Genomic DNA, 17,605 nt, shown 5'->3' with positions numbered 1-17,605 from the left:
ACTTAACCCCCACCCCCACCATTTAAAAACACTAACTTTTGCTGTTAGTAAGATATTTGGGATGTAAAAATAAATAAAAGAACTGACACCAAAAAAAAAGTATGATTTGGGGGCAAGGGGAGGGAATAAAGGGATGGGTTATAATGTGTCATTTTATATATGTGTCAAAGGAAACCAATTTCATAATAGGGAATAAAAATTCCCTGTTTAAATACTGTCAAATAAATCCTCAAATGTAATAGGGTTCACTTCTGGGGAAAGGAAAACTAAATCTGATTAAATATTAATGTGGCGTAGTATTAATTAAGAGAGAAAAAAGTCCATCAAGAGAACCCCAATATGTTTACTGTGTCCCCAGGAAGCTGGAAAATTTCACAATCAAGTGTGTAAATGTTCTAAAAAAGGGTCCTGAATATTTTATGAATATTTGTCATAAAACAGAAATAATAACCACTGTGCAGAGCTATTAGAATTAATATTTATGCTGCCCGCCATGAAATATTCATGGGGACAGAGAAAGGGGGGCCCGTAAGACAAGAATTAATTTACATTGGGCTTGGTTTACCCGCTGGCTTGATGTTTAAAGACGGCTTGACAAGGCTCCATATGAATCCGTCAGTCACTTGCAGCGGTAGGTGGGGTGAAGGCAGGGGGAGGAGGGGGGGGGAAAGCGGGTCCAGGCTGCTGACAGCTCACAGATTGAGTTTCTGACAGCCCTTAAAAAAAAAATCTAAACGGCCCCCCACCTTTTTTTCCTTCTTCCATTGCCCAAGGCGCTCTGTACTGCCACCGTTCATCCGATCTCCCCTTCCATCTGCTGAAATTAAGGAATTAATGAGCGCTATACACTTTACAGCAGGCCCCAGGAATGTTTACTGGTGATTAAATTATAATGCAGCCGGGCTGTATAATTCATGAACCAATTAAAGGAAGTGTTAGTTGATTTGATGGGATGAGGACGTACAAAAAGCATTTAACTAATAGGGAACCGTGGGCTGCCGGTGGCTTTGGCTTTCTCGGATTACGTGGCTAATTGCTCTGCTTTATAGGGCTGTCACAGATAGCCATACATATTTCATTGTTCTCAAATACTTCAATTGTTTGCTTTCGTGTTGCTGCTGTAATATGTAGAAGCCCAGCCAAACTTCAGTGTAGTTAAAGCACTCCCCTGCAAAAGCAGGTTGCTCTGGGAGGAGGGAGGGACGAGCGGGGCAGAAGGAGAAGGCTGGCTGACAAAGGAGTAACTTAAAGCCTCAGAGTTAAATGTCACTCAGCAATTACATGATTAAAAGGTGCAACATATGATAGTCTTTTGTTTTACAACTTTCTGGACACTGCTGTTCTATGCTGACTTCAGCAGGGAGAAAATATTGGTCCAACGGGCTGCTTTTTCGTTTTAACACTGAGAAGGGAAAGGAGAAGGTGGTGAGGGGAGTATATTCTAAAAAATCCAGCAAGGAAGAGCTAGATTGCTGTGGCTATCAAGAATAATACACGGTGTTTCAACTTACATGGTTTGATATTCTAAAATACGTGAGAGATGAAGGGAGCTGATTTCCCATCTGGGAGAACGCTCCGTGTCTAACTCAGAGAGCTGCTGAGTCGTGCCAGCTGCTCATCCCAACAACTTCAGTTTATTACACAAGGAATGGGGGAATTTGCCATTCCTGCAGTTTCCCAAGGCACTCCCCCACAGCTGACAGGCCACAGGATTTGATGAAAAGGATTCTCTGGATTTGAAGAGGCCTATCAGTCAAGTTACTCCTGTCCTCAGCCGAAGCAGGCACGTTTTTCCAGCAGTGAAACCCCCAGCCTACCTGCAGAAGTACAAGTATTGCTGAAGAAATCAGGTGCCATCAGATAAACATCCCCCACACGCACTAATTTGTGGTTAGGCCCTGAAATCTGTTGAATAAACAACAAGCTGGGTGAATATTCTCTTTCCAATGACCACTGCAGACCTCCAAGGGTCCCTAACAAGGTGTATTGTCACCCACCTGAGGGACACCGTGGTAAATCCTGACACCCCCCCCCCATCTAATTCAGAGCTTTGCATTGCAAAGTGTTGAACAAACACCAACTGAATGACTTTCAAGATACACTATTATGTAAAGCTTATAATCTGCTTCATCCCTTTTCTCCCTATCCCTCCAGGATTTGGCTTTGGAAAGCAATCCCTGTGCAGTGCCCTCCACCAGAAAAGCAGAATGTCTCTGCAGGCCAGGGCAGGTGTTTACCAGAGAGGCAAGAGATCTACAGTCAGTGAACATTTACTTTTTTCTAAAAAGCAGAGCAAGCCTAAGCAGCCCCAGAAAGAAGGATCTGAACATCCCATTTCCCATGACAGTACTCAGATAAGCAGGCTCAGGGGGAGGTTGTCCAGGTGGAGAAACAGGTGGGAAAAAAAAACAAACCTTGGGCTACTAAAGAAAAAAGATTTCTCATATAGAGAAACCTATTTCCCATATAGAGAAATATATTTCCCATATATTGATAATTTGTGCCAAGCTTCTGGGTTAAATAATGGAAAACTTTGGCTTAAGAAATTAATTTAATAGGTAGGCTCCAAAATTAGGGGCAGTAACACCAGTCACACAGCGGGAAAACTTGTCATTAACCCACTGGGAAGTTGAGTAAAATGGAAATTGGATTGCCTGTTCTAGAAAATAGAAAGGTTAAATTGTCTGGGAGATAAAGCTGATCCTAAACTCTCCTAAGTGGGCAGTGCCTCGGCTCTGAAATCTGATGAGGCAGATAATCATCTGGACAGTTCCACACACGGTTGAAAGCCAACATGTGATCTTGGGAGGCTTTGAATTCTACCAATGTTGGATTAAACACCTCTGCAATTTGGCAAAATCCATTTTGGAACGAGTTTATGACATTCAGCACCCAAGACAGCGACAAAAGAGTGTTTGTTAGTAACTAAAAAAGTGTGTTTGTGCAGCCAAAGCGAGCTCAGGCACATCCCAGGAGCAGGGAGAGGCAGCAGTGTGGGTCATGCATGGGGGAGCAGCAGAGGTGAGCCCAGGCTCAGGAATCACTCTGTGCCACTGATTGCTAAGAGGAAACGTCAGAACTTCCCAAAGTCAAGGAATCAGAGGCACTGCTGAAAGTCTTTTCTTTGTTTCTTTTGAAGTGCCCTGGATATAATCAATCACACAGGAAAAACTCCTATATTTTGGTTCGATGTGGAAAGGGCTATTTGCATTTCAATCTGTTCAACTTATCCTGCCAATAAAAACAGGGAATCGTGAAGAAGAGATCAGGCCACTGGAGTGGAAAAACAAGAGATGACATCCTGCAGACCTTTCAGATAAAACAACTCCTTGTTTGTAACATTTCTGTTGACGTCCCAATATTTCTGAATGATTGGGTTTTCAAATGAGATCAGTCAGCATGCAAATGAGGAAACAGGATCAAGACATCTCCCACATCTGATTGGGTAGAGAAATTATCAAAAGACCCTTTTTTCATATCAAATTTCCATCACAAAAGGTCAAACTTTCAACTCCCATTACTTTTGCTAACTGCATTTCACTGTGCCTGCCAGCTCATTGCTGCTGCTGTTTGCAGAGGGGAAAAAAGAGAAGTAACAAACGATTCCATCTTCTCCCACATCTGTCACACAGGATGGACAAACATTTTCTAATCTTATTCTATTTTTCTCTGCAGCCCTCAAAATCCTTGCAGCCAAAACATCCCTGCCAACCTGATTAGCTATTCCCATGTTGTTTTTATTTTTCTTACGGGTTCTCTTCAAATTTTCTACCCTCCAGACTGACAGAGCACCAGCTGTGTTGCCAGAATGGTTTGTACCGCAATTTGGCCATTTAAAACACTTTGTGATGTGTGCTTTCCTAAAATATATTTCCTTGTGTGTTGTCTGGCTGGACTGATGCCTAAATACACAAGTAATGGATGTTCCAGGCAAACCAAAGACAAAGAGAGAGCATTTCAAGGATTTCCCTTGAAATCCTCACACAGGTACATTTTTTTTTTCCTTGCAGTTCATCCTGGCCACAAGCACTCCCTGGCCTCCTGCAGATTTGGAATATCTGATCATGGCCCAAGATTCCAAGGTTTTGCTCAAAACAGCTCACACAGATTCAGAGGATTCACACCCCTGTGTGCCAGAAGAGGAGCAGCTCAGCCCCACCAAGGGCTTTCCAGGTTTAAAGCTGAATTTTGGGGCAGCAGAGGCAGCAAGCGGGGCAAGCACAAGAAAGCAAATTCATTAGTTAAAAGTGCAGGACTCAGCCAAATACTCATCAAGTATTTGGTGCTATTGGTTCCATAAAAACTCTCCCTCAACATTATTATCATTGCAACATACACAACCCATCAGATCAGCACCTGGAGATTTCTGGTATTCTGCTTTTCTCTGTTGTTCTTATTACTCCACAACTAAGTGTTTCACAAAGCCATTTCCTACAGAAATATTTATGCTCCCAAATGTTTATTGGCCCCTCTATCACGATCGAGCTTTTATGAGCACTCCATACAGAACACTGAATTAAATACATAATTCCTGCTCTCTCAGATCTCGTTGCTCTGTTTGTCTATTTTACACAGCCAGGCACTGTGGTGAACTGCAGAACACCTTGGAGAAAATCTAATTTATATGGTAAAGATATTTCTATCCACGCTGATTGTGTGGGCTGGTGATTACAGAAAGCTAATGAGGACGAGGAGGGAGGGAGGGTGGGTTTAAATTCCATTAAAGGCTTTTTATTCATTGTGCTGGTTTTCCTGAACAACGTTTTTCAGTGATTTCCACACAGCTGTGGACACCAAGCTCTGAACCATCACAAGCTGGAAGGAGATGGGAGGATGCTCCTGGAGTGCCCAGGGAATGGCTGGAGCTGTGCCAGGGCAGGCTCAGGTTGGATCTCAGGGAAAGGTTCTTCCCCCAGAGGGTGGTTGGCACTGAACAGGCTGCCCAGGGCAGTGGGCACAGCACCAAGGCTGCCAGAGCTCCAGGAGGGTTTGAACAACGCTCTGAGGGACAGGGTGGGATTGTTGGGGTGTCTGTGCAGGGCCAGGAATTGGACTCCATGATCCCTGTGGGGCCCTTCCAGCTCAGGATATTCTATGGAACTAATGGTAGATATATTTTATCTCTAGGTCTCCACTCTTCACAAGTCTGTTACTAATGAAACACTAATCACCAGGCCTCCTAAACAGACAAAAAGTCATTATCTGAAAGGTTAAAATCTGTAATGTTTCCTTTTTTTTTTTTTTCCCTGGGCAAAGGTTGTCCAAGGATGAACTGGGGATCTTAATCCCTAGGTAAGGTCTGGAGTTCTTGAGATTAATACTGGGCTCTTCAGTGTAGAGGAAAAAAATATAAAAGATCTGCTGCATGGAAACTAAATTTGACATTCAGATACATTCAGAACTGAGTGTGGGGCTCTAATGATGAGTAACTGTATAGTAAGTTATTCAGGCTTGGATTGATTGAACAGGCAACTTTTAAATAGAGAGATTTTTTCCTCTAAAAGATACTCTAGTTCAAACAAGACTCTGTCTAAATCTGTTATGAATTACAATGTGTTTGGAATTAATCAGACAGAATATGACATCTAACAAAAAAAGAAAAAGATGGATTTTTCTTCTTAGAACTGTTTTAAATAAAGATTCCTGTTCCTTAAAAGGCTTAACCACTTTGCATAACTGTTTGTACCCAGGAATAAACTGAAGGTAAGGGCACTCACCTCCACTTGCAGTTTGCACATATCAGGAAAACGTGGAAAGCTGAATGTTTGTAGTCATTCTCTCCCTAACACAACACAGAATCCTGCCATAATGAAAAGCACCTTTTACACAATCAAATCCTCTGCTTCTCACGAGGGCAAAACTTCCAGCTTACATAACAATTAAAGATTTATGGTTCATGCAACCACCCCAACTCACTGGCACAGACTTTGTTAGAATTAGGCATATTCAGAAATGCTAAACCCCTGCAGCAGGTTTTTGAAGGGCAGGGAGGCACCCAGAGCAGGGTTTTTGTGTCGGCTTCCAGGAACGAGCTCACAGTGCCATTCCCGTAAATCACCCCGGAATATCCACAGTGATATCACATCTTCCATTAAAAAAAATACTGCAGCTTCTTTCAGAAGCACTGCCACTTGCCATTTCTTTGAGGTAATCAGATAGCTGTTAATTAATAAACCTGTCAGGTGAATCGTCCTGCTCTGGTCATCATTATCCATTCTGTAACAGGATCCTGCTATCAGCACTGCTCTCCACCCCATAGCTTCCAGCTCAATTAACTTAATGCTATGCAAATGAGAGGCTCTCCTCATCATTAGCTTATAGCCCACAAATGTTAATAACATAATTGGGCCTTCAACAGGGTAATTAGACACGATTTCTTCCATTAGTCTTACAAGGCTAATTATTGTTGATAGGAGAGAGGGGATGAGTCCCAGTGCTGCATGCAAAGAGGGGCATCTGGTTAAAGCAAATATAGACAAACCATCAACAAGGTAAAACAACAGTTGAGAGCTCTAGCAGGGTCAGGTAGGGGTGGGGAGGAAGAAGACATCATGAGGAGAAAGTAAGGAACATCTGGAGAAATTCTCTCCAAGGTAGGAACTAAACCCAAACATTCAGTTGACTCTGCAACTCTCCCACTCTTAGAACAGGAAAACATCCTGAAATGACAGGATGCTTAATAAATCCTAGGGAGATACTCCCAAGCTTTGGCAGCCAGGACAATTTGGAAGCTGTACTGATCAACCTGCCCAGGCTTGAAATGCAAATATGCAGCCAGGAGACTTTAAGAACCGAATCTGATCCTCCATCTCCCTGGTCATCGTGTCCAACCCTCCCTCCTGCCATCACTGGGGTTGCTGTGTTTCATGGCATCTTTTTTTTTTTTTTCCAACAGTTACTTGCTGTAAGAACTAGAGGAGGTTTAGATTGGATGCTAGGAAAATTTTCTTCATGGAAACGTGGTCAGACATTGGAACAGGCTGCCGGGGGAGTGGTGGAGCCACCACCCCTGGAAGTGTTCAAAAAAACGTGTGGATATGGCACTTGAGGACATGGTTTGGTGGTGCCATGATGGTTGGACTTGATGGTCTTTTCCAACCTTTTTAAGGATTTGAAGGGTCTTTAAGGATTCGAGATGATTCTAATTACAGAACTGGAATACACGGAATTCTTTCGTAATCAGAAAGCAAAATGCATTTCAGCAATTTATTCCTGGAAAGCTAACAAAAACCTGGATTCAGCAGAAGGGACTGGCAGTAGCATTTTTGACACAAAGAAAAGAAAATATGGCAGCAAGTTTCCAAGCTGAGATTATATTCTGGCTGGTGGAATGAAACCTTGGGGTTTGTTCCTATGCCAGTTCATCCCGTGCAGCCTCATCCACGGAGATCAGAAATGCACAGTTGGAGTTCTGTGAGGAAACTGCACTTTTAAAAGGAGAAAGTAAACTTTACAAAAACATGGTAAGTTCCCCATGGCCACCACCACTCGGCTTGGACAGCTTAGGGTTTTACTGCAAACCCTGTTAGGGAAAATGTATGTTAAACTGAAGAGCCCACAGGGCTCAGGGGGTTGAGAAAATACATTATTTCTTTATTTTATTTCTATTTACTTTAACTTTGGGGTATGTTAATGGCCAATATGAATCCCTCGATTTCACTGCAAGTACATGAGGAGGAACTCTTCCTATACACCAGACCTGAAAATCAGTTTAAATTATACTCACAAAAGTAGCAGCATTTACTAGAAGGTCAAATGAAACAATCATCCTTTTAATCTACTGAGCTTTGGTCAGTTCTATAAGGATAGACTGTCCTGTGGCTTGTTCACCCAGTGGGTATCAGTGGGATATTAATCAGCATTTATATCAGAACAAATACTAGACCACAATTCTTTTAAGAATTATTTTTCACCACGTGCAAAGCACGGCAGTGTCTTACTGAGCTCAGAAATACAGCATGTGTTAGAAAAGGATAAATTTAAAAGCCTCTGTGGGACAGATAAAAGCCTTTCACAAAATGTATTTAAAGCCTTACAAGGACAGCATTCCATAACAGGGAATTTTGCAAACATAACGAATTTAGGAGCAGAAAAATATGATCCTTGCACAGCATAAAAACCCTGGGTCACCACTTACACCAGAGCCAAAGGAAGCCAACTGAAGTGATAGTGATTAATACATTTATGTGACTGCAGGTGATCCAAGGCAATAGAATAAGATCCAGTGCATCTGTCAGACAGAAGGGATCATTCCCACATCTTTCCTGCAGGATAAGCTATGACAGGATTCAGTTCTGCTCTCTTAAATCGCCCTGCACTTCCTAAATTTACTTACTCAAAAATTCTGAGCAAATATCTTGTTCCAAGGCAAACAGCAGTAAATCCACCGATGTTTTAATGAAGATTACACTTTCTAATCCTCATGGTAATGACAAACTAGTCTCCATTCAATATGCAATATTACTTGTCAGTTTTAATCACCCAAGCTGTATTGTATTTGCTACAGACTGATGCACTTGTCTTCCCAGATCTTCAGCCTGGAGAATCCAAGCAAAAGCCTGTTCTGCTGATGGTTTTCAGGGTGGGCCAGTGTTGCCAGCCACACCAGCTCTGAGCAAAGCCCTACTCTGGGATTAGTCTCAGGTCCAAAGAGAAGCCACTAAATCAGAGCACAGCTGGCACAATCCTGCAGGAGGTTTTTACTCCAGAAATCCTGAATTCTGGTAATTATGGAGTTCATAAACTGAGTTTTAACCTCTACAGATGTGAGGGTGGCCTTCCTACATTTAGTCAGGAGAATATTCAGTCAAATCTTGCTACCACACTGCTGAAGTAAATGGTAAGAGACTGACATGATGTGAGATGCTGGACAACACTGGCCAGCCCTCCCTTCCCCTCGTGCTTTCTCACACACTAAATGTCTTCATCCTCATTTTCCACACATGTAAAACTCTCATCAGTTTTATTTATATGTGTTCTCTTACCCAATGCAAAGTAAATGCATTGGTAAATTAAATCAAAATGCTGCAGCATCTTTATATTTGAAGTTTTTCTCCCTCACTTCTTATTTTTCAGAAGTTTTTCTGGTTCCAGAAACCAAGCACCTTCCTTACAAAAAGCTCCTAAATGCTACAAAATCAGACTTGCATGTACATGGCTCCTATTTGTGCGTGAACTACTGAGTTAATTAAGGTGCAATGCTGAAAATGACTGCTTTAGACCATGAAGAAATAATCAGAATTGAAAAAGCACATCATATTTTACCCTGAGAGACCAATCAGTGTTACAATTCCACGAAATGCACTGATGGTGCATGACTGTGCAGCCACAGCTTTTTCTTACAGGCCCATCTTAGCAAAATTACGTTGAAGTGGCTCTGTAGCAAACAGAGGAGCTGCAGGATGATCCCTGAGGAGATCCCTGAGGGCCAGAGCTGCAGCACTCACACAGCACCCGCAGCATCGCTGGGTCCCACCCACAGTCAGTCACGGAGAGCAAACTGGGAGACCCCAGGGAACCCAGGACTAGAGGGTTCAGTGAGCTCTGGGGGGTGCTCTTTGGTGCCCAAAATGTGTGAATAAAAACTTCAGCAAAGCGAGGGTGGAGGGGAAAACCACGGTTAGATGACCTGGTTAATATTTAAATAACACTTTCATTTCCGTGATTGTTTCATTTCGTTCCTTAAACAGAAGTCCTGTCTTAGGTGAATGTCCTGAACAGCCCTGGTTGATTTGTAGAGATTAGTACCATGAAGTTGTCGTTGTGAACTAAGATTTTAAAAGCCTGGTTCTTCTCTCAGGCAGTCCTCAGATCTCCTCTCAGAACAGTTTTCCCCTGACGAGATGGAAAAGTGAGAGTTTCCAGCGTTCTCCTCAGCTCAGCTTCCTGAGCAATGCAGGAAGGGTTTAAAAGCAAACATGAGAACATGGCTACAAGGCTCAGTAAAAATCCTCAGTTTCTTCTGGGAACTAGAGACAATCTCAAATAATACCCCCCAGTAAACAGTTTTTGTCTGTAGGGACACAAGCCAGAGGTGACTGGGAGCAGGAAGGGCACAGGACTTCTGAGGAGCTGACCAAACTTCTTGGATCTTGCCTCTTTTTGCAGTGTTGCCTGGCTTAGGTAGCACCTTCCAAACTGCAGAGGCAAATGTTCCAACAGAAAGCTTCCTGTGATGCTGAATTTGACATCAAAATTTTGGGACTCTTCAAGATTCAAATACAACCCAACGTCACCTACTCAAAGTCACCTTGATGAAACTGCTGCCACTACACAGGCAATCTGGCAGCCAAAGGAGGAGCTGGGAGCTGTGCCTGGAGAGCATGGAGACTTCCCAGCCCTTTGGGAGGAAGCACTGAAAGCATTGACAGCAAGCCCAGTACTTTCCCAGTTCGACTGTGTTCCCATGTGGAAAAAGCAGAGACGTTGCTGGTTTGGTTACTCTTGTCTAAAACTTGTCACCATTGCCAAAAACATGAAAAGCAGCCCAGACTCCACTGCTTTTACAGAGCTTTCTCTATTCAGTTTAGCACTGATGGTAACTTCCAAGAAAAATGGTTCCAACATAAGGGCAATCAGGACAGAAAGCCTTCAGGTTTCCTAACGTTTGTTATTTGGTAGAGATAGTTACTGCAAAAAAATCCCCCCAAACCACCCTCCTCTCTTTAAGCAGGAAAAAAAGAATGAAAGGGTTGTGCATGTGGTTTTGGATCCTTAAAAATAACAATAAAACCAAAAATATTTACTTAGAAGTAGAAGCTTTTCTTCTTTCTCTTCCTGGAGGCTTCGGAAGCTTGCTGAGATCAGAGATCTCCTTAATTGCTGCATCCAGGATTTCAACAAACAAACTCCAGCCATCAAAAGGAGCTTGTATGAGATGAGGTAACTTCTAAAAATAATCCCTGCCTCCCACAACTGAAGCCAAATATACCTCCTATTCTTGTTGGAGCAGAATCAGCTTGTGACAGCAAATGCAGCATCCTCCAGAAAGCCCCGAGAAGGATTTTTAAGCTGCATTTGATGTTTTGCTATTGCTGGCTCAAGATGCATATTAATGCCCTTCCCCAGGAGAGAAAGGCTCTTATGGTACCAATATAGGTCAGGCAGAATGTGCAGCAGAAGTGACATAATCTTTTTATTGTAATCAGCCAATTTTCTATCTATTGGATTATTTAAGAGCATTAGCTTCGATTCAGGTTAGTGTTGTGTTCTGGGGGAAGAGAGAGCACAGAGAGGAGGAGGAGAGCAGAGAATGAGGATTCCCCTCTGATGGCTAAACCTCGGAGCTGCTTCCACTGATTTTCTGGGGGCAAAACTCTGTGTGTGGGGCTTTTTGCAGCAGATGTGGGTGTGTTGGACAGAGCCTCATGCCAGAGCCCTGCACACCTTCCTGTGCCCAGCTCACTCAGAGCACAGCTGAGGGTGTAGTCACCAAAGGCAGGAGGGCAAGTACTCCACTGGGATGGAGAAGACAAAAATTCATCCCCTAAAACACACTTCCCAAAACAAGCTTCTGTTTCCTAAGCACCCCACTGGCCCCAGGGAGATCTTGTTCCTTTAACTCCCCTGCTCCTGTGGCTGATCCTGCTCCTTCAGCTGATCCTGCTCCTTCAGCTCCCACTTTCACCCCAAGCCTGTTTGATTTGAGCAGGTGCTGGAGGAGGAAGAGCCCAGCTGAGGGGGCAGCACTGACGTGCAACGGGATGAGAACAGGAAACTCATCAGGACTAGTGAAGAAAACAATCACCAAAGCAGCAACCACAGAACGGTCTGGAAAGAGGGAGATGAGGAAAAAACGGGAGTGATGAAAACAAAGAATTGTTCTGCCTGTTATTTTTAAATATTAAGCCAAATCCTACATAAGTCACTTTTCCCATTGTTTCTCTCTCTCCCTGGTGAAGACCAATTTTATTGTACTGATTTAGTACCTTGATTACCACATCATTTTTTTATCCTGAAAATGAGGAGAAAATAAGTTATAATTATAACATTTCTTCTTTGCTACTCATCAGATTTCTGTATGCCATCAATTAAAACCACATCTAATATAAATACACAATATCCATCATTTAAATTAGGCCAAAGTTTTAAAAATGCTCTGTAAGATTTTTCCATGTCAGGATAATTCAATCACTATTATGTTTCCTTGATGCAACTATTTTGGGATTTAGCTTGTTCCTTGATAGGAATTTAATTAAGTCATTTACATGTAATTTCCAAATATGTAGCTGTTACAAAAGGCAGCAAAGAAATGAAAAGGCAAAAAGAAACCTGAGCAGAGCCAACCTTTAACCAAAATATTTCTGATATAAAAATGAATCTGAGGAATACATATTCAGTGATAAGTATTCCAGTCCATGTCTGGTAAACTCCCAGATAATGGCAGCATGGTGGGGTCACTGGGGTTCTATTAGCTCAATTAATGAGGAGTAAGATAAGGCTAACACCCAGCTCTTCAAACGGCTCAAAAATAGAGCTGATAGTAATGGAGTTATTAACCTTCACCAGCCATTGAATTTTGCTGCTGATTCAAACTCCATTTCCTAGTTCAGGCCTCCATTAATAGGCTGTTTATTATCCCTAATCCACATTGGGATCAGCTGCAGAAATATGAAAGCCCCATGTAAAGAGCAACTAGTGAAAAAGAAAAAAAAAAACCTCTTTTTTTTTCCATTCTGATTTTTCCCTTTTCAACATATTCAGAGATTCTTCCTTAGAAATCAGGAACTTCATTATCCTAAACTGTTTGAGTACAGGTTCTTAGCAGAGTGATAAAAAAGAAGCTTTAAATATATTATGTAAAAAGATGACATAATTGAGGATACAGCCACATCATTCTGAAAACTAAATATGACACAGCTGGAAAACTCACACTGGAGAAGCTGTTATTGTTCGTTTTCACTGCTGGGGAAGAAACAACTTGAATATTGAAAAAATGGCTATTTGAAATCCATTATATGGATTACTGTTAGGTCAACCCTCCAGTTCATCCCTCCCCTGCTAGTGATGATGGTGATGATCAGAGATTCACAACAGATGACACTGTTGCTGCTGAATCTTGTTTGTAAGTTTGGGAGAGAGCAGGAGGGATAAGAAATATTTTGGTGAATATTAAATAGAATTTTTGGTGTATTAGAACTGCCCATGGCTATATGATACATTTCTTATTGCTGCCCAAGCATTAACCATAAAAACAATCTGAAATACCTATTTTACAGCGATCTGGGGGAGGAACCCAAGTCAGTCCTTTGCATCAGTTCAGAGCTTCAGACGCCAACCTGTGTGTGGATTCCTCCTCTCTGTAGGCACCGAGTGGTTAACGGTGTCTTTTACTCCAGAGCTGAGAGGCCACTGATGGATTCAGCTCCTCGTTTGCCCTAAAGGCTGCCACACTTCAATAGGATTGGGATCCTGCCCACTTAGGCAGGAGCTGCTTGGAAGGGAGGAACACAGGGAGAGCAGCTCTTTGGGAGCTCTTTGAGTTCTCCTGCACTCAGCAAACCCTCTCTCCACTGCAAATTCTAATTTAAAGAAAACCCTGTACCTCATCTTTCCAGTGGAAATTGAATTATTTCCCTGTTTGTTCCAGGGCAGTTCTTTGGATGCAGTAGCTGATGCTGTACGAGGTTTTTTTTTTTATTATTACATTTTAACAAACTTTATAGCCCATTTTGTTTGTTTTCAAATAACTTTATTTTCCTTCTTTTCTACCATCAATTACTAGGTTTGTTTTTCTTTCCACGAGATGGAGGAGTCAGGAGACTGATCCTGCTCAATGCTGTATAATTTAGTATTATGTATAGTAGCTTTATGAGGTGGGAGTCAGATAAAACATAGTATTTGAACACTAACCATTTATTAGCTCTAAGGAATAGATTTGTGACTTGACAAGCAGACAATAACTCTGTGTTCTGATCAGCCAAAGAGGTCTACTCTGAGTTCAAAAACCAGAGTAACATTCTCTTTCACAAATAATTTTGTTTACTGATGTGACTAGATTTTAATAATAAACTTGATATATATGTAAATTTATTTTAATCTAATTTCATCAACAGAGCCCTCCTAAAAATGAGACTTTGTAGATTGCTCTGTGTCTGATTTATAGATTTCTACATCCTATTCCCAGATTGATTTCAAGGCTATAATTCTATCAGGTTTTTCTCCTGATGTCAGAAACACCACCTCTGCAGATAGTGTTTTATAACTAGCATCACAACTGCAGCTGAATTACTGCCCTGCTGTCCTAGGCTGCAATATGTCCTTTTGTTTATAATCACCCCCTCTCCCTTATATCCCTTCCACTTCAGCTTCCTGGAAAACATCAGCTCCCAAATCAATCAGGGAGCGCAATGTCTATTTTTGTCCCTTCCTTCAACCCCCGCGTGAAGCGGCGGGGGCCAAATCCTTCACTCAGCTCTGAAGGTGCAGAGCTCTTTAAAGCAAAAGGGAGCTCAACAAATGGATCAGTGCTGAATTTGCACACCCCCCCCCCCCCAATTTTATAATGAGCTGTTCTTCCTCACTTGTCGAGGTCTCAGTCCTGTAAAGGAGCACGTGGGGCACACTGGAGGATTCACGCTGATCTCAGGGACTCAGACACGTGTTTAGGGATTCAGGGCCTTCCTTCTAAGGAATAATCCATGGAAATGATATTTAACTGAGTCTAGTGTAAGTTTTAAGATTATTTCTCCATTTTTGAAATAAAGCTACCATTGTTTTCACGCACTTTTTTTTTTTTCAAACCTTGGTGGATGACTGTCAGCTCCCTCCCTTTGCACTCCCCTCTTTTCTCTCTCCACCACAATCTCACCCTTTTCCATCTTTTCCTCTCCCCTGTACAGGGAGTGGGGAGGGAATTCAGGGCAGCCACGCAGGAGACACAGGAAGAGTAACTCTGCCCACCTAAACACCTTTTCTACTTTTAGGATAAGAACAGCTTCCTGGAAGCATAAAGACTGCAAATTTCCATGTGTGCCTTTGGAATGGCCACTGTGCCAGCCAGTGGTATGGACTGAACCCTGGGAAGGGAGTGGAGAAGCCTCTCAGCTTTGAGGAGTCCACCAGCACTTCAAATCCTCACCACCTTTGGACCAGCTGTGAAAAGTCACCCTATTTTATTTCCTTGGCACTCATAACAGTTCTCTTCTGATGCTGATGCCTCTCATATTACATTTCTGAACAATTCATTACGCCTCAAATAAAAGATCATTCTCATGTTGTTTTTAATTATTTCACAAGCCCCAAAAGTCTCATAATGAGCTCCTTGCAATACCAATATCTTTCCATGGTATTATTCCAGGGCTGAAGAAAGAAGGCATAGATCCTCCCTCCTGCTGCAAATAAAATACTCCTCTGATATAATCCAAATTTTAATCCATTTCTTGGGGGTTTGTCTTTAGGGGCAACTCAGACAAATAACCAGAACAACCAACCTCTTCTCTCTCCCACAGTTTGGCCACCTGGAGCATTTTTGAGGCCAGGGCTCTATCTCCTACTCTCCAGCAGCAAGACCCCTTGGCTGGCTGAGGAAGCCACCAATAAATGAGATGCAATAGCACATCTAACGTCAATAAAGATCTGTATCTTTCCACAAACAATTTTTCCATAGGTGCAATGTCGTGATTGCTCAATTTCTTACCTGTTTGGATTAATCTGGGCTTTGTGCAGCTTCTCTGCCTGCTCGATGTCCCTGGGGAAGCCGGAGAGCACCCAGCCATCGGTCAGGCACTCGAGGCTGCTCAGGCGCTGCGTCAGGAGCTCCAGGACGAGGTTGTCTGGGACTGCAGAGGATTAAAAAGGTGACATTTATTTCGTGTGCCGAGTCTGCAGTTCAGGAGGATGCACACAACTTCCTCTGGTCAGAGTGCTCCAGAAACCACGCAGAGTTACCCCCATTTGGGACGGAGAGATTTTGGAGAGAGGAGTCACTGTTGGATTTTGCATATTTAATGTGCCACCACGAGCCCCCAAACCCATAAGGGACTGCAGGACTGAACTGAAGTATTTGGTAAAAGCTGATGCCTCCACCATTTTGCAATGTACTTCTTCTCTCAGCCACACTGGACTGATGTCACAGTGCCGAGTGTGACACAATCTTATCAAAACGCAAAGATAACGACCCGAGTTGTGTAAAAGAAATCCTAAACCAGGAAAGACGTTTCTGAGCATTCTGTGTTGAACCCAGCAGGTGATAATGGTTCTGCCACAACAGGCTACCTGTGCTATTGCTCCAATTTGCCCGAAGGCTTGAAGACTTTATAACTGAAAATGAATTTTCAAAATGTATTTCAGCTGCTTTTACTACTCCATTGATGACTCCTTAATTTTAGAGATTAAAGTTCTTTTCCCTCAATTATTACTTTCTTTCAAGGCAAGAGAGAAAGAGAGAGATGTGGGTATGTTGTGCTGTTGAGCTTCCAGCAGATTCCAGGACATTCCCCAGTTCCAGGGCCAGATTGCTTCCAGCCTTAATATGGCAAGGAGGAACACTGCAGCCTGTAAGAAAATTAAAAAGATGCAAGATGCTGACTGGGGTTACAATTACTGCTGACTGGGATTACATTGAAGCTTTAAAAATTCTATTTATTGGGACACAGTGGTAAGGAAGTACCCTGCATTTTTTCACTAGAGTCTTCATAAAGTAAAATATTTTGATCAAGATATTTAAACAGAGGTAAATTGGGGGGTGTGAGGGGGAAGGTGCTTGTTGTTTTTTTTTTCAGAATTAAATTATGAGGTTCAACAAGAGTGACCATAAATTTTCCAATGACTGCTGTGATGTGTTGGTCTCAGTGTCAAATAATCCCAGTGAAGGGACAGCAAAATCACCTCGAGCTGCTTCCCAAAGCAGCAGCCAAAACAATTTCCAGGCAGCAAGGAGAGCCCCTTCCCTTCATCTGCACAGCCTGTCTGACACACTGGTGCCTCTGCTGAAAACAAGCCAGAAAAATTGCTACATAAATCCCCATCATGGCATGTGGATGTTTTGATGCTCACCCTGCCATCACATCTGCATACAAAAATACAACAACAAGTGCTTGTAGGAGAGTGTACGTGTCAGATTCCTAACACTGCACTTCGCTTCAGGACAGGCTGACAGGAATCTGCCTGGATTTTAGCAGAGTGAATTATTAGCAGTGCACATTTCTACCCTGGGTGCAAGCAGGTTTGAAACAGCAGTAACAGAATCCGTCTGCTTCCTGAAATTTAACATTGCACCTCTCTCGTGAAATTTATTACTTCTCCTTTAAATCATCAAATGACTGAGTTTACAGAACTGCACTCAGGATTCAGTGCACCAGCAAAAAAGGGAGGAAAACCGCAGGGAATTAATTAGAAAACAGATTAGTGTATTAATTGAGGATATCCACTTCACATTATAAAAGAACACGTTAAAGAGAGCAATATTCTCCATCTGCTGAAATGAAAAGAGAAAAAAAAAAAAACAAACAAAAGGAATGGAATAAACCCAGACACTTGACAAAGAGCAAAATGACAATGCAAACCCAGGTATTCCATTAAAAATGGGATTCATAAAATTAACTCTACAATAGCGCAGCAGCAGGCAGGGATGTTCCCAGACAGATGATACTTCTCTATCCGAGGC

The 17,605-nt window shown here is 42.4% G+C and overlaps 1 protein-coding gene across 4 annotated transcripts in view; it reads right to left on the bottom strand.

The window, feature by feature from the left end:
- Positions 1 to 17,605, bottom strand: part of AK8 (adenylate kinase 8) — a 64,732-nt gene that overhangs the window by 9,701 nt on the left and 37,426 nt on the right. For 2 of the 4 annotated variants that reach the window (XM_027911620.1, XM_027911623.1), the window contains 2 exons: positions 15,638 to 15,779; positions 747 to 817 (listed from right to left, as the gene is read on the bottom strand). The exons of 1 other annotated variant lie outside the window; for it this stretch is intronic. In XM_027911620.1, the coding sequence (XP_027767421.1) occupies positions 747 to 817; positions 15,638 to 15,779 (213 nt within the window). The remainder of the gene's footprint in view (positions 1 to 746; positions 818 to 15,637; positions 15,780 to 17,605) is intronic. One more of the 4 variants, XM_027911622.1, reaches the window with a different exon arrangement.

Source organism: Empidonax traillii, unplaced genomic scaffold (assembly GCF_003031625.1).
Source record: "Empidonax traillii isolate 1590-97213 ecotype Southwest subspecies unplaced genomic scaffold, ASM303162v1 scaffold34:size3740991, whole genome shotgun sequence".
NCBI classification, from domain to species: Eukaryota; Metazoa; Chordata; class Aves; order Passeriformes; family Tyrannidae; genus Empidonax; species Empidonax traillii.
The sequence above is the reverse complement of the archived record's forward strand: the minus strand, read 5'-3'. Positions and strand labels throughout refer to the sequence as shown.